Here is a 26,059-nt window from a genome sequence, read left to right on the forward strand (position 1 = left end):
TCTAATTAGATGCATGCAAGCACAAACGCTCAGGCTTTATTCGGATAAGGCAAAAAAAAATGTACACTCAAACTCAACAGACCAAGACAGAAACAGCTTTATATTAATATACCATGTACAGGTATAGATGGTTTCACTAGTGAGATAGTAGCCAAGACAGCGATAGTATATTTGTGGGATGCATTCTGAGAAAAAGGTATGCATCTGTTAGAAAAGAGCAAAGAAGGAAACCAATGACTCAAAATGCAAACAGTGCCCTCTGCAATAAAAGCCTATTGGCTGAGAAATTACCCAATCTCCACTGAGCGACAGTACAAAATGCTGCTTGATCCTCGGATAATATCTGCACTTGAGAGGAAAGAGTTAGCTACCTTCAATTACATTATTTCTGCTAGATATGTATCTTTTTCCATCTTCCTCATTGTTACCCCCTTTCCTGTTCTCAGGTTACAGCCATAAGAATTTGCAACTATTCTTGATCACCAGGCTCAGGCTAGTTTTGAGTCCATGAGAATCCACCAGGAAGTGATGGCACATGTACTTAAAGGCTCCAAATTGCAATGAAGAGAATTGTGTCTTATTTTTTGTTGCACACAGTGTCCAAGACACAAGCAAAATGGAACAGGAAAACAAAAGTAAAAATTAACATAAAGATAAATCTGTTTGAAATAAGATTTCTACCTGTGATATATGCTCAGCAGAGTTGACATGGCAGAGCTATAAGGAGCTTGCATGAAGATGCATGTCTATAGGAAGAATATAAGGCATGTAACTTGTTATTCTAATAGTTCACTCAAAATCTAAGGTGGATTGTGAATGCATTTTATTGCCTTGGTTACTGCCTGAGATTAACTTAAGGTGCATTTCTTGGTGAGGGACGAGGCAAACTGGTCCACCTTGAGGGGCATATTTATACTCTGTTTGCGCCGGAATTGCGTTGTTTTTTTTTACGCAAATCCGACGCAAAGCTAACTCCATATTTATACTTTGGCGTTAGACCCGTCTAGCGCCAAAGATCTTGGAGTTTGCGTAATTTTTTAGCGTGGACACCTACCTTGCGTTAATGATATGCAAGGTAGGCGTTCCCGTCTAAAAAATGACTCCAAGGCATGTGCGCCTTATTTAAACTCCCGTGCAAAAATGACGCACGGGAGTGGGCGGGTCAAAAAAAATGACGTCCAGCCGCTTTTGCATAATTTTTTAATGCCTGGTCAGGGCAGGCGTTAAGGGACCTGTGGGCTCGGAAGGAGCCCAGAGGTGCCCTCCCATGCCCCCAGGGACACCCCCTGCCACCCTTGCCCACCCCAGGAGGACGCCCAAGGATGGAGGGACCCATCCCAGGGAACTTAAGGTAAGTTCAGGTAAGTATTTTATTTTATTTTTTTTGTGGCATAGGGGGGCCTGATTTGTGCCCCCCTACATGCCACTATGCCCAATGGCCATGCCCAGGGGACATAAGTCCCCTGGGCATGGCCATTGGGCAAGGGGGCATGACTCCTGTCTGTGCTAAGACAGGAGTCATTTCAATGGGGGTTGGGAGTAAAAAAAAATGGTGCAAATCGGTTTGAGACCAATATTTTGCCTCAGACCTGACTTGCCCCATTTTTTGACGCTCAAGCTCCATTTTCCACTACGCCGGCGCAGCCTGGTGTGGGTCATTTTTTTTGACGCACACCAGTCAGCTGCGCCGGCTAACGTCATTCCATAAATAAGGCGCCCAAATGGCGCTTTGGAATGGCGTTAGCCGGCGTTAAAATTTTTGACGGCCAACTGCGTTGGCGCAGTTGTGCGTCAAAAAGTATAAATATGGACCTTAGTGCCTCCAGCTCCTCTATAAGTATACTGGTGAGTCTGTGATTATTAAACTCACATTTATGATTTTCCATTTGTAAATTTCTTAGACATTCTGCTCTCAGGAGTTTTAAAATCACTTAGTGTAGGAGGCTGGCCTGGTGTGTGGTGGGTACCTATGGTACTTACATCTTATACCAGGTCCAGGTATCCCTTATTAGTGTAGTGTCATCAGTGTCTAGAAGCCAGGATCTCTAGAGGTAGCTGTGGATGTGCAGCCGAGGCTTATCTAGGAGACATGCAAAGCTCATGCAATATCACTGTAGTCACACGTAGGGCCTGATTTATATAATTATACTTTGTAAGTTTGCGCCGCTTTTGCGTCAAAAAATGACTTAAACACTCAGTGTTATAAAAATAAATGTACTTTATTTTGGTGACACAAATACCAAAAATACCATAGAGACTATACTCCCTTAGGAGGTAAGTAATGCACAATTAATATACACTAGTATGCAGAAATAGGCATAAAGACAGTTAGAAAACAGTGCAATTAGTGAAAATCACAATAGTTAGAAATAGGCTTAGGAGGAGCACAAACCATATACTAAGAAAGTGGAATGCGAAAGTCAGTCCCCCACTTAGGTAAGTGTAGTGTGTAGAAGGGAGTACTAAAAAAGGCCACTGGTAAATACCTCAACCCACCCCAGCGACCAGGAAAACAGGAGTAAATCACAGTAGGTTTCCCAGAACACACAGAGAGAAGTAAAGAAGAATATTGCAAAATCCAGAAGAGACTTCAAAACACCAACAGTGGATTCCTGGACAAGAAGACCTGTGAAATAAGGGGACCAAGTCCAAGAAGCACAGCAGAGCCCCTACCCACCAGGATGAAGGTGCAAATGGTGAACCACCGGTGAAGAAGAAGATTCAGCACTGCACCCATGAAGTCAGGTTCCTGGAGGATGCACGTGATGTCCCAGGCCGGAAGGAGGATTGTAGTCGGGTTTGCATCTTCAGGTTCCGCCAACAAGCCTTGGCACACGCAAAACTAGCGGTTAGCGGAAAATGGAGCTGTCGGGGACCAGGGAGGACCAGGTGGACTCTACCTAGGATGGGGAATCAAAGGGGGGAGTCAGCAATACAGAGAGCCCACAGAAGCCTAGGCAGCACCCACAGGAGTCGCACAGGATAGGAGAGTCACAGACCCACGCAGCAGTACGAGAAAGGCTCCCACGCCGCGGGAGAACCACTCTGGGAGCTGTGCGTTGCAGGAAGGAGTGCTGGTAGCAGGAGCTTCAAGATGCCAGAAAATCTTGGAGGAAGGATGCCAACAAGCCTTGGCAGCAGCAAAGGACGCGGTGCACAGGGGTACTGTCCTGCATGGGTAGGCAAGGGCTTACCTTCACCCAAGTTGGAAAGTTGGAAGGGAGGACCGTCAGGACCACTTCAGTCCACCAACCGTGATGCAGGATCCATGCAACTCAGCAGGAAGGGGGATCCACGCAGCAAGTCATTGTCACAGTTGGTGCCTGCAGAAGCAGGGGGGTGACTCCTTCACTCCAAGGGAGATTCCTGCTTTCTTCTGATGCAGGCTTAAGACGGGCTGTCACCAGAGGATGCACGACCAGGGAAATGTTGCAGTTGCTGGAAGGAGCTGGAGATACAATGTTGCACAAGGCATATTGCTTCTTTGTTGCAGCTTGTGAGGTCCTGAAGAGTCCAGATGCAGTTTATTCAGTCAGAAGTCAAAGTGAAGGGTGCAGAGGACTCCTGCTGGAGTCTTGCAATCCGAATCTGAGGAACCACCCAAAAGAAGAGACCCTAAATAGCCCTGAAAGGGGAATTGGTAAACTAGCTGAATGTCCACCTATCAGGAGGGGGCTCTGACATCACTTGCTGGCACTGGCCACTAAGATGCTCCCAGAGTTCCCTGCCTACCTTGAATCCAAGATGGCAAAATCCAGCAACCCTCTGGAGGAGCTCTGAGCACCACCCCTGGCGTGGTGATGGACAGAGGAGTGGTCACTCCCCTTTCTTTTGTCCAGTTTTGTGCCAGAGCAGGGTCAGGGGGTTCCTGAGCCGGTATAGACTGGTTTATGCAAGGAGGGCACCAAATGTGCCCTTCAAAGCATTTCCAGTGGACGGGGAGGCTATCCCTCCCAAGCCTGTAACACCTATTTCCAAAGGTAGAGGGTGTAACACCCCTCTCCCAAACGAAATCCTTTGTTCTGCCTTCCTGGGCTTGAGCTTCTCAATCAACAGGAGGGCAGAAACCTGTCTTGGAGGTGGCAGCAGCTTAGGCTAGCTGGAAACCCTCAGAAGGCTGTAATGGCAATACTGGGGTCCTCTAAGGAGCCCCCAGAGTGCATGGAATCATACAACCAATGCTTCCTAAATCCTCGGGGTGTGATTCCAAAAAGTTTGATACCAAACATGCTTATGTTCGGAGTTACCATTATGTAGTTGGACATAGGTAGAGACCTATGTCCAGTACACGCTTAAAATGGCGTCCCCGCACTCACCAAGTCTGGGAAAATAGGCCTGGAGTTCATGGGGGCACCTCTGCTAGTGCAGAGGTGTCCTTACACACAGGTACGTGGCACTCTGCCCTCTGGGCTGGAAGTGACCAGGTGTAGTGAAAAGTGGCAGTGAAGGGATGCCTGCACCTTTTCACGCAGGCTGCAATGGCAGTCCTGCAGAACCCTTTGCTTGGGCTCCATATGTGTGGCAAAATATATGCTGCAGCCAATAAGAATCCCCTGGAACGCCAATGCCCTGGGTACCTAGGTACCATATACTAGGGACTTATAGTGGGGCACCAGTGTGCCAATAGTGGGTGAAATTCAGACTTTTGGGAGAGAGAGCATAATCAATGGGATCCTGGTTAGCAGGACCCCAGTGAACACAGTCAAACACACTGACATCAGGCAGAAAAGGGGGTAACTATGCCATAAAACAGGGTACTTTCCTACACTTAGCTGATCAATTCCACTCCTATGGCCCAATCACACAGAGAAGAGCCAAGATGCAAAATCTCATGAACTGGCACTGCATCCCTTCATCACATAGTGCATGGTAAGGAATTAAAACTGAGCTGAGCTCACAAGAGGGAGAATGTCTGGCTGTGCTAGATGGTCTGCTCTCAGTTCTAGAATATATATATGAAGGGATCTCTCTTGTGAGCTCCAAAAAACATTTACTGATTTGCTTCTTAGGTTGCTTCCTCCCCAGGGAAAAGGCATCTATCACCAGTATGGGTTGGGCATTGGCAAGAGGAATTTCCTCAGCTTACGTACAGTAGTATACATCATTGACGCTTAAAGTCAAAGAGGATGGAAGATGCATTCTGTCCTGAAAGTTGCCAATAGTATTGGTTCTGTTCTTCTCATAGGTGCCATTGAACTGGCCTTATTTTCAGACATGCATGAGAAAAGAAAGATTGCTTACTTGTTATCCTAGTTCTCTTCAAGGGGATTCCTCATCAAAGTCATAAGCATTAAATTGGCCCATCTATATGCGGAATCCTGCAGCACTTTGCAAAATATATATATATTGGTAACAGTGCAAGTAGTTTTCAAAAGTCAAAAATTGCAAATACACACAAAAAACAATAGGTTATGCAGCCCCAAAATGGCAGCTAGCAATTGCCACATTTCATTTATGTTTCATTTTTAAATATAATGATACAGTCACTGAATCTAAAGTGACAAGAATTATCAGTAACAAACCTCTTTTCTAAAATGGAAAAATAAAGGGAACACAGAGCAATGCTAGCATACTGGATGCACAGCTAGAGCAATAAAATGGACACTTTGCCTTTTAGGGTCTCTAAGAGTCTCTCCCTTACTCCAGTGTACAATTATGCACCTGAGGTGACAATTAGGCCAGTTTGTTTTTACGGATATAGAGACCATGGGCACATACTAGTTTTCTCTGATTTAAACTCTTGCCCTGAGAGGTGGGAGGGTTGCTCATGACTGTGTCTAGGATTTTCCCCAGAAGACAGGTAGGATAGGTAAGAAACTTTTATTTGTCTATGTATAGTTGAAGATAAAAAAAAGCAGAGCAGTTTCCACATTATACAAAAAAAAATATTCTAAAAGAGGCTTCACCCACTAGGGCAACAGAATCCAAACAATAGTGTCTGGTAAAACATGTAGCAGCTTCACATATTTCTGAAACTGGGTAAAGTTCTTAGTAGATCCATGTTTTCTGCTTTTTCCCAGTCAAAGGAGCGTAATAGAGAGGGACTTATTTGCTAAATGGTAACAGAAAATAATCAACCTGTAGACTGATTATTTCAAAGTGGAGAGACTAGCCTTAAGAGTACCATAGTTCACAAATAGGTAGTCACATTGTCTGATCTCTTTTATCTTTGTAATATCAGACAGCCAGGTCCGTGTTGCTGTTGCTGTTGTTGAGGCAGCCATTGAAGGGCTTGAACCCCCTGTCGAACATACCTCTGGTCATAGGGTTTGTAGTGTCTTCTGAATTCTATTTTTGCTTTTCAAGGCCTAACACTTTTGGTGTGTCCTATTCAGCTTTCATTTGGGCCAATTCATCCGTATGAGATCCAAGATGGGAATTTTCGAAAAAAAGATGGTGGGTATTGTCTAATAAGCTCCAGGTTTTCAGCCTGTCAGCCTCAACCAGGCGTTGCACCTGAGGCAAATTTCATGGCAATATCCAGAGGCAGATAGACCAGTATCCATGCAACATGTGTGACCTGATTTGAACCATCATGCCCTCCTGTAGGATCTCTTAAAATTCCTGCATGTCAACTTTGGCAGCTTTTCAGTGGACCTTTGCATAGTGTCCCACTCAGATATTTCCTATTAGCCTAATACAGCAGTCATGCTTGCTGTTTTCATGCCATTAGCAGATGTGCCACATATTTTCTTTCCCACTGAATCCTTGCTTGTACTCTCCACATCTGGAGGAACAGTGGATGGAGGTGCGATGGTATGAGGTTTCTTTGCTGCAGAAATTATAACTGAATCAGGAAGAGGATCCAATCACAAAAAGAGAGGGTCTTGATCCACTGCATTGTAATTCTTCAGAAATATGGAAGAAGACTTCACAGAAGCTGGTGACAGACACAAATGCATAACAGGTTTCAAGAGACTAGAATTAAGGGCAATAAAGGCCTTGAAGAAGTCCTGTGATGAAGGATTTCAAATCACTTACTTAGTGGTGGTAGTTGTAAAGGCAGGGATTTTAGTTTTGTCACTCCCCTTACAATATTTAATTTAAAGTACTAATGTCGCCCACTGGTGATACGCTGAAGTGTCGGAGAGTAATCCTTAATGGAATGGTTTGAGGTGTTTGACATTGATGGCAAATAGTTTCATTGCCAAGAGGTCCTGTGTGAAGTTGATCTTCCACTATGATGTCTATGGCGTCTTGATGGTGTAAGTCTCCTCAGGGATTTAGTTCTTTTGATCTAGTACTTCATGTCCTTATCTTTGTCCTTTGGCGTAGCTTAGGTGGTACCAGTGGAATCACCTGTGACCTTGGTCCGTGTGGCAAACTGGTAGTAACCGGTAGTACTGATGAATAGGGTGGCAAAACAGTCCTCTGTGGCAAACAAGTGGGGAACAGACTGGCAGTAGGCGTCACACCCCTCGTGGGCCTGTACACCCTGGAGTGTTTGGAGTCTGACATATGGCATTGTCATTATTTTAAGGTAACAGAGACAATCTGCACAATGTCTCTGTGATGGAGCTGCAGATGATGGCGGTCTCAACGTCGAGTGTAAATGTCTTTTTGGCATTGAGGTCAATGGTAGTGGCTCTGATGTCAAGGGTGGTGGTCATATAAACGTCGATGGAGGTCTCGATGTTGATGGCCATCTTGGTCTCAACGTTGACCTACTTTGTCATCTCAACAGCGAGGTATCATCTTGACGGCAAACATGTGGCTATTGTACCCATCACCGACTTCAATTGGGAACAATGTTTTTTATGTGATCTCTTGTGCTCTGTAGATCTACCTCTTGGACAGCCCCTAACAGGGGAGAAGGGTGCAGACATAGGTGGATAATATTCTCCTTGCCCCTCTTGATGTCCTGAGGTTGCCTTATGAAGACTTTGTTGTAGGCTGACCTGAGCCGTCTGATACTGTGCTCACACTTCAGGGTCCTTCTTGACATTTTTTTACAATGCCCACAGTCTTCTGGATGGTGATCCTAAAGACAAGTGCAACATGAAGACATGAGGGTGTCACTGGGGTTTTTTATTGCAATATGCAGTGAACTTGTTCAAAATGAAACTATTCTAAATGGAACGGAAAATTCTGTAAAATACGGTCATTAAAAAAACAAAAATACTTTTCTAGCCCCAAGAGGCACGGAGTGGAGTTGGTTAGACCAGCTTTGAAGATAAGTCTTGAGGGAAAAAGCCAAAAAAGGCTGAGCTCAGAGCTCCAAGATCCTGTTCCCAGCAGCCAGAAAAGTCAGGTGACCTAAATGTCGTCTCTGGTGAATGAGTGGACACTGGAGTAAAGGTGAGATCCTTGTGGGAGCAGAGGTAGTTTTAATTCTCTATCTGTGCAGCCGGTGTGCAAGCATTGCCTTATATTTCCTTTATGTATTTTTTTAAAGAGGTTTGAGACTGATATTTCTAGTCACTTTAGATTAAGTGACTACATTATTATAATTGCAGATGTTTTAAAAAATGAAAAAATTAAATTTAATTTAGCTTTTTCTAGCCATTTGTTATTGTCTATGCATATATCTGCTTTTTTGTAATTTAAAACAGTATTTGCATATAGAAATATGTAATTTGCAAAGTGCTCCAGAATCCTGCACCTTGACAGGACAATTAAGTGTTTATGACTTTGATGACAATACCCTGGAAGACACCCAAAAAGATGACGTGGGGCTTTGGGTTTAGGAATCAAAGAATTAACCTCTCCGATTGGAAGGACAGAAAACTGAGTATCGTGTGTTTAGTAGCTTGCACACACTATGAAGTTAGAAAAGCATGGCGAGGGGTGGTTGTCCAGGAGAGCCCCAATGAACTTCATTTTAATATAGGGATCCATGCAAGACCTGTCCATGCTAACAGAAAGACCTACCTTGTATAGAAGAATCATCCCCTATGACAAATTTCACTTGACCTGTCTGGAGAGGTGGATTGTATTAGCCAACCATCCAGATAAGGATGCTCTGATGGAGGGGCACCACTAGCACCCTTTGATGCCCATTTGTTACTCCTGTTGGTGCCTCGCGACCCATAGCTTGCGCAGCAAAATACAGCTTTGTGCCAGTGATGAAGGATAGCTGATAAACACTTTTGGATCAAGGATGGGAAATAGGAGGGGCTAATGCTGAGGCATGAATGGGGAAGAATATACTTTAGCGGTACTTGTCAGAGGTCTTAGAGGTGCTACATCACCACTTACTCCAGAACAGTTATGCATTGGCTGATTAGTGGCTGGACCACGCATAAACACCAGCCTTTAAGCTGTGAATGGAGCAGGTGCCAGACACAGACATTTCACCATCTCAGGGTCTGTCTGAAACAATGCTCATTTTCAATGCTTATCAACCCCTGGGGCATTGCTTAGTACGAAACAGCCACAAGACCCAGAACTACCCAACTAGGAAGAGGAGGTACAGCTCCATTGAAGGCCTCTTTTTCTTCATCTTTTTAGGGTTGAAGGAACATGGCTTACCTTTCCTCCAGGGATATGCCCTTGAAGGTTTCGAAGTGCATGTGTGCAAGGCAGCTGGTATAACCGCAAGTATATGGAAAAATCCTGCATGAATCATATCATTTAAAATGTACAGCAGACTCTAATTTCTCTTTTCTCTGCCTGGTACCGTGATTCTGTAGGATAAAGTTACCTTTACAGGGAAACTGTTACCACCAGTTCCTAGGAGGTCTCCTATTCATAGCCTGTGAGGTAACCTGCCACCTAGAGGTTGGAAAAGAGCCTGCTTTACATATACACACACCCTTGTCAGTCCTTTCTTTCAATATGTTCCCGGGTTCTGGGTGTGGCTGATGCACAGTAGTAAGCAAAATGAGACAGGAGTCACACTTACTGCTATGAGTAATCGAGTCACCGCTAAAGTAACATTTTAATACTCCTATCTCCCCTGTCTTCTTTACCCCCCTCCCTTGTGAAGGTTACACAACAAGAGAATAGTTTGAAAGGGGAGACAATTCAGTGCTGGACAGCAACACAAATAAGCAAAATGTTTTTTTTCAAAATCGCTTAGCTAAATTTTGTAAATCTCTTGGATGACTCACGAGAACATTATGCTTGCGGAATGAATGTTGGGCAGCAAATACAGCTGCAGTGCAAATCTCCCTCGGGGGAATGAGTTAGGATAATGCCAGAGTTGCTGCTTTGGCTCTGAAGGAATCTGCCCAATCAAGACATTCTGAGATATTCTAATTGTGCATCTTAAGTGGAGACGCATGTGCAAGGAAAGAAGAATGGGATAAGTATTACTTAAATCATGCGAATCAAGTCAGCATCTTAGGGTCGAAGGACAGACGTGTCATCATCTTCACCTCATCCCAATGGGAAAAAGTATAATTGAGAAGTCTGTAGATCTTGGATCTGACGGATGTGTCTATGAGAAGTAATGGCGATTATGCACATTATTTTCCTTTATAGCAGCTACATATCGCTATGCACCATGATCTCATGTGGCTTGCACATGAGACAGGAAAAGATGGTGTTACAGTCTCATCTCACAGTCACCCTCTCGAGGGAAGAGAAGAAAGCTACTTACCAGTAACTGTAGTTCTCCGGAGTTGATATCTTTTCTAGCTTCAAAAGCTTTAAACATTTCTCTATTTTATGCTGGACATTATTAAAAATAAATGTGGAAGGACCAGGTGTACACAAACACTCATTTAAAATAGCACCTTGCAAATTCTATCCAGTTTATTGTATGGTTGAAACTCTGCCCATAATGGTGGAAACACCCTGAGTTCTGTTTTCAGAAGAATCTTTCGTAGTGAAAGTAAGTGAAAGAGTTTGGAGAAGGAATCTTGTTCTCCACTTCCAACGGAATACCAAGGACGAGAGCAAACCTATCTGTCATGGCTCTGACTTAGTCCAGTAATTACATTTCAGCCTTCAAGATACTTAGGGGCAGATTTAAGAGTCTCTTGCACCACTTTAGCACTACCTTAGCATCAGTTTGTTTCCCGCTAAGGTGGCCTTTACCCCGTGCCATATTTACAAAGTGACGCAATGCTTGCATTGCACCACTCTATAACCCCTTGTGCCACATTATGCCTGCACTAGGCATAATGTATGCAAGGGGAGTGTTCTCCCGTTACGAGGTCTGAACAAATGGCACAGTGAAACTTAAAAGATTTCAATGCACCATTTTTTCTGTCATTTTTAACGCCTGCTTAGAACAGACATTAAAATGATGCACCTATTTAAATCAATGGGTCTCCTTGCACTTTGCTACACTAACCTCAAAATGTTTGACGCTAGTGTGGCAAAGCGCCACAATAGCATCACAAATGTTGACGCTATTGGTCTAACTACCACCGTGGTGCACCAACATGGTGGTGTTAGGGGGTGCAAGAAAAGTGGCGCTGCATTGGATGCAGCACTACTTTTCTTAAATTCGGCCATAATTACTTAACTTCAGTAACACACTTTTTGGTTGATACTTTATCTACCTGCAGATTCCTCACCTGTGACTATCTCTGCAGGTGCCATAATGGATATGGAATTTTGCATAGCTCCTCTGTGCTGAGAGGGGGGCGCTGGCTCCATCTCAGCCCTGGAAACAACGTCCTGGTGACAACATTGGAGCAATAAAGTGACCACTCTGCCTTTCTCGATGCCTAATGAGGCTGGGGTTGGAACAGCTGTAAAACAGTATCTCCCAAGGAAGTGGGACTGAAGGAATGGGCTGATCATGAAGTCTTGAAGTACAGAATGTTTGAAATTGCTAAGCATTATTGTCTCTCAGAGTCCAGATAATTATGGCTGGCAAACATGTAAAGGCACACTCAAGTAGCTGCTCAGCAGATATGAGCAAAGGGGACACTCCTGGCTAGGGCCAAAGTTGAAGCTTTCGTTATGGTAGACTGGGCTTGTAGACATTCCGGTGGTTGTTTCTTGGCCATTGCATTGCACATCTTAATGCATATGATTATCCAGCAAGATAAGGCTTTGTCTTTTCTTGAACCAGTTTAATCCACAAATAGATGATCATCCACTCAGAATTCCTTAGTGTGGTTGATGTAAATGCTGGGAGCCAGTCTGGGATTAAAAATCTGTAATATACCTTCTTTTTTTGTAGAATGAGGAGGCAGATACAAAGTAGGAAGGGTGATAGTCTCTCCAGATGGAAAGGGGACACCACCTTGGAAAGAAAAGAAGTCCTCACAGGGAGAACTAGCTTGTCTGGAAAAAAAGCATGTGAAAGATTGTTTGATCCTCAGTGTTTGCAACTCACTGACATGTCAAAGTAATGGCAGCAAGAAAAAATAGTGGCTCAAACAGAGTGCTCATTAAAAAAAATAAAGCCACATTTAGATCCCAGTGAGACAACATTAAAGGCATGGAAGGAAAAGGATTGCCCAGATCTTTCAGGAAACGAACCACAATGAGTAATTTGAACAAGGACAGATTATCATGGAGGCAAAGGAATACAGACAAGGCCACTGAATAACCGTTCACAGTGCCCACCGTACAGCCTTGCTGGGCCAGTGAAAGCGCAAATCGAGTAATGTCAGACAGATGGCCTTTTAGGGGGCTCATATGCAATTGTGCACATAAAGTGACACGTCTGTTCCATCTCCCACAGCAGAAAAACTTGCTGGAGGGAAGACTAGCTGATAGGATCATGTCAACCACCTCCTGTGGCAGCTGGAAAGCACTAAAATATCCCTGGTCAATCTCCAGGCACAATGGAGGTTCTGATGTTGTAGTGAAAAACCTGCCCTTCTGATTGGGAGAGAATGTCCACCCTGAGTGGAAGTCGGAGGGGGGGGAGGTGCAGGAGGTCACTGTGAAGCAATAAGAATAACTTGTGTTTGGTCCTGACAAACCCTAATCTGAGCCCAGGGAATGAAGGGTACAAGAGGAAACATACAGAAGTGGAAACGTTGACTGAAACTGAAATGCATGTCTTATGGCTTCCTGATGTTGATACTTGAGGGCACAGAACATTGGGCAATAGGCGTTCTCATCAGTGTTAAAAAGATACACTTCAAGATTGCCTCACAAGGCAAACATATGTTGGACCACTATCAGGTGAAGACATCATTTGTGGTCAGCAAAGTGACGGTAACATAGACTGTCAGCTCTGGTATTCAAGACCGGGTCAGGACGGCATCGAAAGGAAGAGAGGAAGGTTTTACATGCTAGATGAATCTTTCTACTAATTGAAGGATCCATTGGTCCAAAGTTATGCTATTTCAGCTGGTGAAGTAAGGATTTCCCTGGCCTCACACAGGGCAGATATGCTCCTTTAGGGACAAGATAAAGTGGTTCCCCAAAAGGTCTATGTAGGAATCTTTCACATCCTTAAGAGATTGAAGAACATCAGTAGAGACTTAAACCAAAGGTCCCCATAACCCATAACAAGGATTATGCGAAATTCCTATAATTTGCCTAATCAAAATTATGAAAAAAGTTGGCAAAATTAAGTGAAATTATGCATAATTTTGTGAAAAACAAATCATTCATTTTGTGCTATATTTTTGTGTGAAATGTTTGGTGTTGGCATGAGGATGTATTTACACAAATGACCGGGAACAACAGTCACTCGCATTCTGTTAGTGTGTTTTCACAGTAAATTTTTAACTCATGTTTTTCTGTAATCTTTTTCCAGAATGGCATGTAGTTACACAAAGTGGTGTAATTTCAGGAATCTTGCATAACATGCATAACACGAAATAACATGAATTTTGCCAACATTATTGAAATTGTGTTCATGTCTATTCATAACCAGGTTAATATTTATGCAATGGGTGCCACACAGATTTCTCCTGTTCACTTTTCTTATTAGGGAGGGAGTCTGTAATGGGCTCCTCAAGCTTAGTTCTTCACCCTCCATCTACGTCTTTCTGTTCAGCTCCTTGCAAAAGGCCTTCACCAGTTCCTCTTCTTCCCAATCCCCTTTTTTTTAAATAGAGGCACATGAAGAAACTGGAACAGGATGGTGGTTGTAGATCCTTCGGTCAACAACAGGTTCATCAATGAGATGGGTGTCAACAGTGATGGTATAGCGGGGATGGGGTCTATGTTTATGTTTTCAACCTGTATGTCTGATGGTAGTGTTCCATTAATTATGATGATGCTGCGAATGTGGCCGCCATCAATGATGCCTCAATCAAAGATTCTAAGTGGTGATTAACAAAGAGTTCATTGTTGATGAAGTGCGGACCTTCTTTGTTGTTTACAAAAAGGACATGGATGAAGTAGACATCAAGTGCAGCTGAACATGCTATTCAACCATTGCTGACAAGACATTTCTTCATTAAATAGATCAAAGACGAAGCTCTAGATAATGGCAGTGTGGTAGCACTAGCAGGAGGATGCTACTGATCATCTGAGATGGCAGATATGTGAGCATGGTGTGTTAACCAGATATCTGTCAATAGAGGAATATCCAGCCTTATTCTGCAGCGTGCAGCTGAGCTTTGGGTTCCTTTTCAGGTAGAATTTAGATGAGATTACGACGACGGGAATCACATCAGACTCTTTTCCTAAGGAAGCTACATGCAGAAGGAAACCAGTATGTCTCTCTAGCTTTTTGCAGAATCGGTCTTATAAATCTTGATGTGTTGAGACCCGTGGTTGGGTACTACATGCCCTTCGAGTGTGGGCTGTCTACAAAATTGATATTTGCCCTGCAAATCGAACATGCCCTGAACAGAGATTTTCTCTTTTGACAGTATGTCAGCCAAGACCGACACTGGGATTCCCCTGTAGTCAGTTTCCAATAATACAATGAAAAGGCAATATGTGTTCCTCTTGAAGATGGAGATTACAGATTGTGTGAAAAAATAAGTCGCAATGACAGAGAAAGTACAAAGACACAATGTGAGGAAAGTTATCTTTTGAGAGCACAGATACCAAGTGTTCCCTGCTTTCACTGACACACAGAGAACATTTGTGCAATGGAGGGAGTATAGCTGAAAGCTTTTCCACCTCAGTGGAAGAAGTTTGGGTCATATAATTAGGTGGACAGACTTCACAATATCCAATGTCAAATGTGTGTATATTTACACATATGTTTAACCAGTTATTACTGAAGATTCTCAGTGTTATTATTACAGGAAATAGTTGAAGCATGTGGTCCTAAGAACAGTCATTTGTTTAAGAAGTTAGAGACTAGAATGGATGCATCTTTGTGACCTCATTATCAGAGGAATAGAGCTTGTATCCAAAGAACGATGATGGATGAGATGTGGGCCTGGTTAGAAAAAAACTTTTTTAGAAGAGATGTGCGCTGTTTGGGAAATGGTAGAGAAAGAGAAAACGTACATTTGCAGGACAGATAATGCAACTAAGACTACTTTCCACCATTAGAATATAGGCTAATTTAGAGGGTGAATTGATGATATACATCTTACATGGAAAGACATTGCATTGAGGGAGTCACAGCATTGGTCAGGCACACGCAAGGCAGAAATATCCTGAGAGAGATTCAATCAGAAGGATTCATTCAAGAAATGTCTGGCCATTCCTCAGCTGTCCTATCAGGATGTTCCATTTGCAAAAAAAGTGTTCTTACCTGCATATAAGGTGTGTGTGGCCTGCCCTCACTTGGTGACCTTGACTGACGCCTCTCCCGCATCTCACTGTTCGGTTGAGGACTTCTCTCCTCAGAGTTGCAACGGGAGACATCTGGGGAGAGTAAATGTTTGCGTTCCTTCGACCTACCACGCTCTCTGCCCCCGGAGCGATGTGTGTCGGATCGGTGGCCTAAAGACAAAGAGCAATGTAAAAGGTTAAAATGGCTAAGAGGAAATCATATGCAAATTATAAGGGCTAAGATGCACATAATATATATATATATATATATATATATGGATAGATAGATAGATAGATAGATAGATAGATAGATAGATAGATAGATAGATAGATAGATAGATAGATAGATAGATAGATAGATAGATAGATAGATAGATAGATAGACTAAGCATTGCTATCAGCCACCACCAGAGTTCCTTATGGTCCAAAATACCAGTTGTCATTATCCATTATGCAATCCACACAGCTCCTCCTGTCAAACACAGTGATGCAACTTTCTAAGTCTCTTAACTGCTCTTAATTTGATTGTGCCAGAGCTACTCATTTCTAAGACTAAGGCTACACTGTCTTAATTCTTGTCTCCCCAGTGATCTCTCATTCCCTGTAGGAGGCTGGACTGGCTTGTAGTGAGTACCAAGGGGTACTTGCACCTTGCACCAGGCCCAGTTATCCCTTATTAGTGTATAGGGTGTCTAGCAGCTTAGGCTGATAGATAATGGTAGCTTAGCAGAGCAGCTTAGGCTGAACTAGGAGACGTGTGAAGCTACTACAGTACCACCTAGTGTCATATGCACAATATCATAAGAAAACACAATACACAGTTATACTAAAAATAAAGGTACTTTATTTTTATGACAATATGCCAAAGTATCTTAGAGTGTACCCTCAGTGAGAGGATAGGAAATATACACAAGATATATATACACAATAGCAAAAATATGCAGTATAGTCTTAGAAAACAGTGCAAACAATGTATAGTTACAATAGGATGCAATGGGGAAACATAGGGATAGGGGCAACACAAACCATATACTCCAAAAGTGGAATGTGAACCACGAATGGACCCCAAACCTATGTGACCTTGTAGAGGGTCGCTGGGACTATTAGAAAATAGTGAGAGTTAGAAAAATAACCCTCCCCAAGACCCTGAAAAGTGAGTGCAAAGTGCACTAAAGTTCCCCTAAGGACAAAGTAGTCGTGTTAGAGGAATAATGCAGGAAAGACACAAACCAGCAATGCAACAACTGTGGATTTCCAATCTAGGGTACGTGTGGAACAAGGGGACCAAGTCCAAAAAGTCACAAGCAAGTCGGAGATGGGCAGATGCCCAGGAAATGCCAGCTGTGGGTGCAAAGAAGCTTCGACTGGACAGAAGAAGCTGAGGTTTCTGCAGGAACGAAAAGGGCTAGAGACTTCCCCTTTGGTGGACGGATCCCTCTCGCCTTGGAGAGTCGTGCAGAAGTGTTTTCCCGCCGGAAGGACGCCAACAAGCCTTGCTACACGCAAATCGTGCGTTTAACGTTTTTGGACGCTGCCGGGGCCCAGGAGGGACCAGGAGGTCGCAAATTGGACCTGAAGAGAGAAGGGACGTCGAGCAAGACAAAGAGCCCTCACTGAAGCAGGTAGCACCCGGAGAAGTGCCAGAAACAGGCACTACGAGGATGCGTGAAACGGTGCTCGCCGAAGTTGCACTAAGGAGTCCCACGTCGCCGGAGACCAACTTAGAAAGTCGTGCAATGCAGGTTAGAGGGCCGTGGACCCAGGCTTGGCTGTGCACGAAGGATTTCCGCCGGAAGTGCACAGAGGCCGGAGTAGCTGCAAAGTCGCGGTTCCCAGCAATGCAGCCCAGCGAGGTGAGGCAAGGACTTACCTCCACCAAACTTGGGCTGAAGAGTCACTGGACTGTGGGGGTCACTTGGACAGCGTCGCTGGATTCGAGGGACCTCGCTTGTCGTGCTGAGAGGAGACCCAAGGGACCGGTGATGCAGCTTTTTGGTGCCTGCGGTTGCAGGGGGAAGATTCCGTCGACCCACGGGAGATTTCTTCGGAGCTTCTGGTGCAGAGAGGAGGCAGGCTACCCCCACAGCATGCACAAGCAGGAAAACAGTCGAGAAGGCGGCAGGATCAGCGTTACAGAGTTGCAGTAGTCGTCTTTGCTACTATGTTGCAGGTTTGCAGGCTTCCAGCGCGGTCAGCGGTCGATTCCTTATCAGAAGGTGAAGAGAGAGATGCAGAGGAACTCGGCTGAGCTCATGCATTCGTTATCTAAAGTTTCCCCAGAGACAGAGACCCTAAATAGCCAGAAAAGAGGGTTTGGCTACTTAGGAGAGAGGATAGGCTACTAACACCTGAAGGAGCCTATCAGCAGGAGTCTCTGACGTCACCTGGTGGCACTGGCCACTCAGAGCAGTCCAGTGTGCCAGCAGCACCTCTGTTTCCAAGATGGCAGAGGTCTGGAGCACACTGGAGGAGCTCTGGACACCTCCCAGGGGAGGTGCAGGTCAGGGGAGTGGTCCCTCCCCTTTCCTTTGTCCAGTGTCGCGCCAGAGCAGGGGCTAAGGGGTCCCTGAACCGGTGTAGACTGGCTTATGCAGAATTGGGCACATCTGTGCCCAACAAAGCATTTCCAGAGGCTGGGGGAGGCTACTCCTCCCCTGCCTTCACACCATTTTCCAAAGGGAGAGGGTGTCACACCCTCTCTCAGAGGAAGTTCTTTGTTCTGCCATCCTGGGCCAGGCCTGACTGGACCCCAGGAGGGCAGCTGCCTGTCTGAGGGGTTGGCAGCAGCAGCAGCTGCAGTGAAACCCCAGGAAGGGCAGTTTGGCAGTACCAGGGTCTGTGCTACAGACCACTGGGATTATGGGATTGTGCCAACTATGCCAGGATGGTATAGAGGGGGCAATTCCATGATCATAGACATGTTACATGGCCATATTCGGAGTTACCATGGTGAAGCTACATATAGGTAGTGACCTATATGTAGTGCACGCGTGTAATGTTGTCCCCGCACTCACAAAGTTCAGGGAATTGGCTCTGAACAATGTGGGGGCACCTTGGCTAGTGCCAGGGTGCCCTCACACTAAGTAACTTTGCACCCAACCTTTACCAGGTAAAGGTTAGACATATAGGTGACTTATAAGTTACTTAAGTGCAGTGTAAAATGGCTGTGAAATAACGTGGACGTTATTTCACTCAGGCTGCAGTGGCAGGCCTGTGTAAGAATTGTCAGAGCTCCCTATGGGTGGCAAAAGAAATGCTGCAGCCCATAGGGATCTCCTGGAACCCCAATACCCTGGGTACCTCAGTACCATATACTAGGGAATTATAAGGGTGTTCCAGTAAGCCAATGTAAATTGGTAAAAATGGTCACTTGCCTGTCAGTGACAATTTGGAAAGAAATGAGAGAGCATAACCACTGAGGTTCTGATTAGCAGAGCCTCAGTGAGACAGTTAGTCACTACACAGGTAACACATTCAGGCACACTTATGAGCACTGGGGCCCTGGGTTACCAGGGTCCCAGTGACACATACAACTAAAACAACATGTATACAGTGAAAAATGGGAGTAACATGCCAGGCAAGATGGAACTTTCCTACATTCCCATACTAGTAGGGAGCCATCTTCATCGCTTTCAAGCCGATGTCCTGGTGTTGTTGTGCTATGCATTACCCTCTTGGGTTGTCTGGAAGCAAGAGAATGTGGTATTGCGTGTAAAAGTATACAGCCGGCTAGCGCCAGTCCGGGATACCAGCCAGGCCCCATTTTAAAGGAACGGCGGTAATGCCCGGTTAGCCTCATTGGAAATGACTCACCCGGGAGGGGGAGGCGCAGGGGGAACCGGAGGTTGTGCGCCCCATTATGGCGCTACACTGTTTAGAGGCTAAAAAATGCTTCTAAGAAGAGTAATGCCATTTCCTGGCGCACAACCCCCATGGAGTTGGCTCCTGTCTTAGTAAAGACAGGAGTCATACCCACCACCCCAATGGCCATGTCCAGGGGACAAATGTCCCGTGGGCATGGCCACTGGGGCCAGTGCCATGCAGGGGACCCCAAGTTAGGGCCCCCGAGAGGGGAAAAAGAAAAGGATAAAATAGTTACCGGGACTTACCTGGGATGGGTCCCCCATTCTGTGGTGTTCCTCTGGTGTGGGTGTGGGTGTCCCTGGGGCCAGGGAAGAGCACCTATGGGCTCTTTCCATGGATTCTGACCATGGAAACATGCCCACAGGTCCCCTAATGTCTGCCCATACCCAGGCGTTAAATAATGGCGCTAAGCTAAGCTTAGTGCAATTATTTAAGGCCCCCATCCGCCCGTGCTTAATGTCAGCACGGGAGATAAATATGGCGCTAGGGCCATATTGTAATTTTCTGCACTGGAACACCTACCTTGCATCTCATTGACACAAGGTAGCTTTCCACATCCAGAAAATGACGTTAACTCCATAACTTTGGTGCTAGACGGGTCTAGCACCAAAGTATAAGTATAGAGTTAAGTTTGCGCTGAATTAGCGTCATTTATTTTGATGCTAATTCAGCACAAACCGAGTATAAATATGCCCCTAGGACTCTTTTTGTTCTACTGTGTGGTGTTTGGCCATCATCAACAGGGTCACATGCCCCACACTGGAAAGAACTGAAGTCTTTCACAAGTGTAACTCCTCTAAGAGTGCTGATAGACCTCTGACAATCCAAGAGATCACTATGTCACCCTCATCCTGGAAGTCGCACCCACTCACACTGAGAGGTCTCCATCATCAAGACAAGACAGGCCGTCCTCATCCTTCCCAGTCTGGAGTTCATTTTGGTTTCTAGAGGAGAAGATTTCTACCTTTCCAGGCACTCTGAATATTTCTGTCTCATACCATAAGTGTTTCCTCTTACCAATTAAACTCTCTTTGTGTTAGCTTTGTCATCCCTCTATTTGATAACCTCCCAGTGCTGCACACTTGGTTGTCTTCAATCATCGCTTCCTAAGAGATCACTGTTCCACATTAAAAGTGAGTGTACAGTCCACATAACTACTACATAGTGGTAAGTCAATCACTCTTTTTTCTTTGACTAAAAACGTAGGTGAAGAGGAACATGTCTCCCCCCAAAAGCAAACCAGCTCCCTTAGATAACGTTGAGGACTTCTCGTCTTTCAGTGAAATAAGCCTTTGAGATTAATGAAAAGAGTACCTCACCTGAATCAGCATTCAGACGGTGTCCAGACATGCGCAACGAGGCATGATAACTGCGCCTGCGGGATTTGTAAGAGTGCTCATTGCAGCGTTCCATTGACAGCTCATCCAACCAGGAAGTATGAGGGCGTTTGCCACCTGTGGTGGAGAATGACCTTCGCATTGCACTGGCCTCAGTCAGAACCTACAACCCACCCCCCAAAAAATAAACAAGATTAAAAAAGATCGATGAATGATACGTCCTAATCCTCTAGAAAGGTTTCTAGAACCAACTATTGCTTACTTGACTTAAGAAAGCCTTTCGTACAGCCCCCTTCAAGTCAACCCCTTAAATACAGACATTATAATTTGAGCCTGACACTGTCCTAGCAAGGACTCCAGAACTACCCACCCATTACTAGTTTAAGAAAACACGTTCTTCAACACACTTCAAAGTTCACATAATTGATAATAACCCATATGATCATTGTACGCTTGGGAAACAGCTAGACCCTCTCCAATCCCTAAAATGTGTGGTATTTATAAAGCTGTTCATATAGTGTTGATCTCTATAGGCACCAATGGCTCCTACGAGGGTAACCTTGTGCTTACTGAAGGTCAAACGATGCAGGCCTCAGAAAGGCCTGGAACCTCCTTCTTCACCCACAGCTTAAAAAGCAACAGAGGGATATCTCTGAGCAATGCTGTCTCTGCAGGAACATAGAGGCCAACTCCCCCTTCCCACATAAGATTCAGGCAAGATTATTATAGATCTTCCACCTTTGCTGGACTTTGCAAGCAGCTGTTACATTCCCATTAGCCATGCTACATAATTTATAATATAGGGTAGCAGATACCTCTTTATTTACTGGTTGAGCATAAACGGTTAGTCATTTTCTCTTTACAACCACTATTCTGCAACAAACCAATCTACTCTCTTGTGCCATGCTGCCAAGATGCATATTCCCAGTCTTTGCCATGCAGCAAGGAGTTGGTGAATGAGTTTGCCAACACTTGTTAGAAGGAAGGGAAGGTGGAAGAGAAAAAGTACCATGCTATTACCTATGATGTGGGGAGCTGGCAGAAGCAGGTCGATTTTTTTAGGCAAAAAAATAAAATCTGTCCTCTCTCGATTAAAATAAACACACACACATGTTTCAACAGAAGCCAGACGGATGAGAAGATGGAATGAGAAGCCATGGGTAAACATTTATAAAACAAAGAGACTATGCTGTGGTGAACTAGAGGTGTGCTGGGTAGGAGGAAGTGGCAATGTGGGAAACTGAGGTATTGCCCATGCAGACGGTGGCTTCGGAAGGTCAGTCAATCCATGACAATCAGAAGCAAAGCACCAAGTCTCAGACCTGGAAGAGTGGTCAATTATTCTGCAGTTAGACCATGACAGGAGGAGGTTTGCCCTCATCTCATGGTGACTCCAGAGACCGCTAAGGAAGAAAGGAAATATGGAGGAAGGGAAGGCAGGGAGGCAGAAGCCAATGGGAGAAAACTTAGTTAGCAAAGCACAGGTACGCATCTCTGTGCCGAGCTAGAGCAGAATGACCACTGAATGATCAGCTGCCTGGCCACTCCTACCAGGTTTCAAACTACTACTCCCATAGAATCCCCCATGCGCCATTCTTCTTTGTGTTTTTTTACCTGGGGATCCACGGCCAGTCGTGGCATGGAGGAGGCCCTCAGAGATGCGGTACGCTCCTGCGTGTCCACAGGGAGATAGTTTCCACAGTTAGAGGGCTGTGTTCTGTGAAACTCTCTAACCTCTGGCTCCTGGAAACAAACACACAGCCAAGGTCGTGGGATGATGCTTCGTTCGATGCCCTCGTTTCTTTTCACTGTCAATGGAACCCACATCTGCTGAACAGGGATTCTGGCATAGACTCACGGCCAATGAAACAGGTTTTATAGTGTTTCCCAGCTAACAAGGTATGTGATGTATGATTTTAAAAAACTATCAGGCTTTAACGGAGCCCACTTATTGGGCAGCTACCCCCGGAAAATGCCAATCTGCTCTAATTTGCATTCGTGTTTTAACTTGTTTTCGTTAGAAAATAATCTGAGTGCATTTCAAGTGTGTCTCAGAACATTCCTCATTTAGTGATATGTGCTACTGGTTCCAGTAGGTCTTTATTAGTTATACTTCCAGGAGTGCATTAAAAGTCCATATATTAGGGACACTAGGGATTGCATTCTCAGCTAGGGACCAGAGATCTAATATTTTTGTTTTAGTTTAGTATATTGTAGGCCTCGGGGTGCAGCTGTTAAGTCCCTCGAGTCCAGAAACTGAGAATCTATATTGAAGACGAAATGTCATAAACTGAGATCATTAAGAGAAGCGACTGTCACAGGAAGTGAATATATGAAAGATACATGAAAGTGTATAAGGAAATCATCCTCCCGTAGTCAAGACAGCTGGAACATGAGAAGCCACGAAGTGACACCTCAACATGCACCATCACCGTGACATCAACTTCCAAGGTTGGCATGGAAACCTCTACCTCCTTGTATTTGCTGTCAATATACATGTCTGTAACTTATGGTGCTGAGTGCAGAGAAGTGCTGCATGTGTGACAATGAATGTCCAGATCTGTCAGCAAATTTTCAAAGAGACACACACGGAGACAATTCCGACTGGAATGTACAGTGGTTTTTAACACTGCAGTGGAACAGTTAGTACAGAATGGCACACAGACTGCAGTATTTCTGTCTGAAGAGGCGAATGATGGCCATGCCTCTAGTGAACATGGGTGGGCGGGACAGGCTCAAGTGTGGGTACATATGCTTATGAAACAGTCTAACACTACAACCTCAGTGATGGACACCACTATGGACAGGTAAAATGAACAAAGGCCTACAAATCCGCAGCAGTGTGGGACACCTGATAAAGGAAGACACCGGTTAAAAAAGGAGATTTAACTGAATGCAACTCAGTAAGTAGAGAAATAATGCACCTTGGGGAAATGCAAAACAACGTTTCTATGCTGTCGTATAACATAGTACTGAGAATTCTGTTGAGTTCCCTGACCTGTGCAATACATGGGATAGAGTACATTATAAGGACACTGCAAGTCATCGAGGAGCTCCATGAATATATATTGGAATGAGGCTGAAGCGGGTTTTCTTTATCGGGGCTTGCAATAGCCATACAATTTACAGCAGAGGGTATCTACCCATTATATTATAACATATGATCACACAATCACTTACTGCAAACAACTTAAATCCTGTTGTCTTGCTCTTTCACTCGAAAGAGCAAGTATAGTTGGATACATTATGTATAACAGCAGAATATAATAAAAAATCAAATGTATCAAAACGCTATTAGCAAGTTTATTGCAAAACAAAAATTAAGAATATGTAGAAAAGGCATAGAGATTCTATTTTCCCTTTAATAACCTTTAGTTTGCAAACAAAAAGTTAGTTTTAGGAAAACAGATCCTAGGAATGAAACGCGAAGAAAGACACCATTTACATTTTTTAAAGACAGTCGGGTGACATTCAGAAATGTAACATGGTCTGTTTACAGCGAGAGAGAAAAAGTATACGCATCCTGAGTACTAAACGCCTATGTTGAGATTACCCAGGTTTAGCACACATAATAGTTAACGTCAACGTAGCTTTCATGCACTTATTGCAGGAGTCGTTAAACAGAGCCTACGTGCACTCTTAGAGAAGACACCTCTCCACACTGGAAGTGTGCACAATGAACTCCCCGCTCTGCACTCTCGCGTGTACACATCAAAGGCACTGACATACACATGCTTCGATTTCTAATAGATGCTCAGTGCTCTCTCAATTAGACAGCATTTTCATGAATAGCTAGCCAGGTGAACTCTTCTGCAGTCCCAGACATTATCTTTTTATTCAGTTTTTCCCCAAAAGGACAAAATGAAAGTAATTGATTCACTTTTTAACACGAAAAATTTGTTGCAGAATCAGAAGTTAATTCCTGGGTCAACTGCTGAAATTAACTTCATACTGTATTGCCTTGCTCAGTTTTCAGTGGTTGCGGCAAGCTGTGGCAGTTTGCCTTCTAACAGCTTCAAGAAAATAAACTAAATCATGAAACTAGTAGGAAAGTGATGTGCTAGACTGCAACGTGTGCAGCAGCCATCTCTTGCAGGTCGTCATGGCTCGTCCTTTTCAGTGCGCTAACTAATTCCTTTCCCTGTCTGATCTCCCCTGCCTTCTCAAGATTCCAGCTTCAGTACAACATCAGCGCCTAGAGACACCAAGCATACGTGCCGTGTAAATGCAGTTTAGTCTACAGCACTTATTGTCGTATTTCCCCATCAGTTCGAATAAATATTCATGTTTCTAATAAAAGGCCAGTCAGCCAACCAGGATCTCATCCAACATTTGTTCCCGTGAAAATACACACAGGGGTCCATTAGTTTTCTCCACAAACCGATTCTAACATGCAAACAATTAATTCCTTTTCCTCTTTCCAATTGAGCTAATGCAAGGTATTTCTTCCATTTCACTTAAGGCCCTTTTTGGTGACGCTGCTTTTTTCCTGCTGTATTTAATCCTTCTGAGATAACCTTTGTCACTTTATAAAACGGAGTTCACTATTTCCTTGAACCTGTTGCCTTAAGTCTTTGTTGCAATAAATTCATCTAAAGGTGATTTCCACTAGTACGTTTGTAATTTTTGAAACTGGGGACAAATGAGATCAAGGAAAGAATCATCAAACTCTGTGCGTATTACAGTGGAATACGACAAGTTTATTTCACTCACCTACTCACTTGCTGCATTTCTAGCCAATGACCAAAGTCTAAGGGCCAGATTCACAAACTGAATTTTGTAGGTTGTAAAGTAATAATACATTAGTACCATTCTCCCACTACAAAATGCTATTCATAACCCTATTGGCAGAGACCTCTGCCTCTCCTATCTCTCCCCAAGTATAGGGGAGATCTCCAATCTTTTAGTAGATGTGGGAGGGATAAAGGGGAGTGGACTGGAAAATGGGTAATAACTATTACTAAATGGGAGGGGGTTAGGGAAATTTAAGGAGAGGTTTCGTGAGGGACATGCTCCTTCAGACACACTCCCACAAAGAAACCATTGCTTTTTACAAACTACACTTTTAAAGTTACTACAGCCCTAAAGGTGTTAAACAGGCCCACATTTCCAAATGTACTGCAGCCATGTCTGTCTAGTCTCTCACAGATACTACAAAACACCCTCATATAAAACAATCAAGGTGGGGAAATATAATAACACTCCATAGGAACTAATGTTAATGTTTTCTGTATTTAAATCTATCTATCTAAAAATATATAGTTAGGTTCTGAATTTACTCATACAAAAGCATAGAAATTCAGCAGTTATTA

General features: G+C 44.1%; 1 protein-coding gene across 1 annotated transcript in view; it reads right to left on the minus strand.

The window, feature by feature from the left end:
* Positions 1–26,059, minus strand: part of CACNA1E (calcium voltage-gated channel subunit alpha1 E) — a 1,379,194-nt gene that overhangs the window by 39,479 nt on the left and 1,313,656 nt on the right. Inside the window, exons 45-47 of the mRNA XM_069233198.1 lie at positions 22,362–22,490; positions 20,730–20,910; positions 15,527–15,717 (exon numbers count right to left, since the gene is read on the minus strand). Of these exons, the coding sequence (XP_069089299.1) occupies positions 15,527–15,717; positions 20,730–20,910; positions 22,362–22,490 (501 nt within the window). The remainder of the gene's footprint in view (positions 1–15,526; positions 15,718–20,729; positions 20,911–22,361; positions 22,491–26,059) is intronic.

The sequence above is a fragment of the Pleurodeles waltl genome, chromosome 4_2, assembly GCF_031143425.1.
Source record: "Pleurodeles waltl isolate 20211129_DDA chromosome 4_2, aPleWal1.hap1.20221129, whole genome shotgun sequence".
NCBI classification, from domain to species: domain Eukaryota; kingdom Metazoa; phylum Chordata; class Amphibia; order Caudata; family Salamandridae; genus Pleurodeles; species Pleurodeles waltl.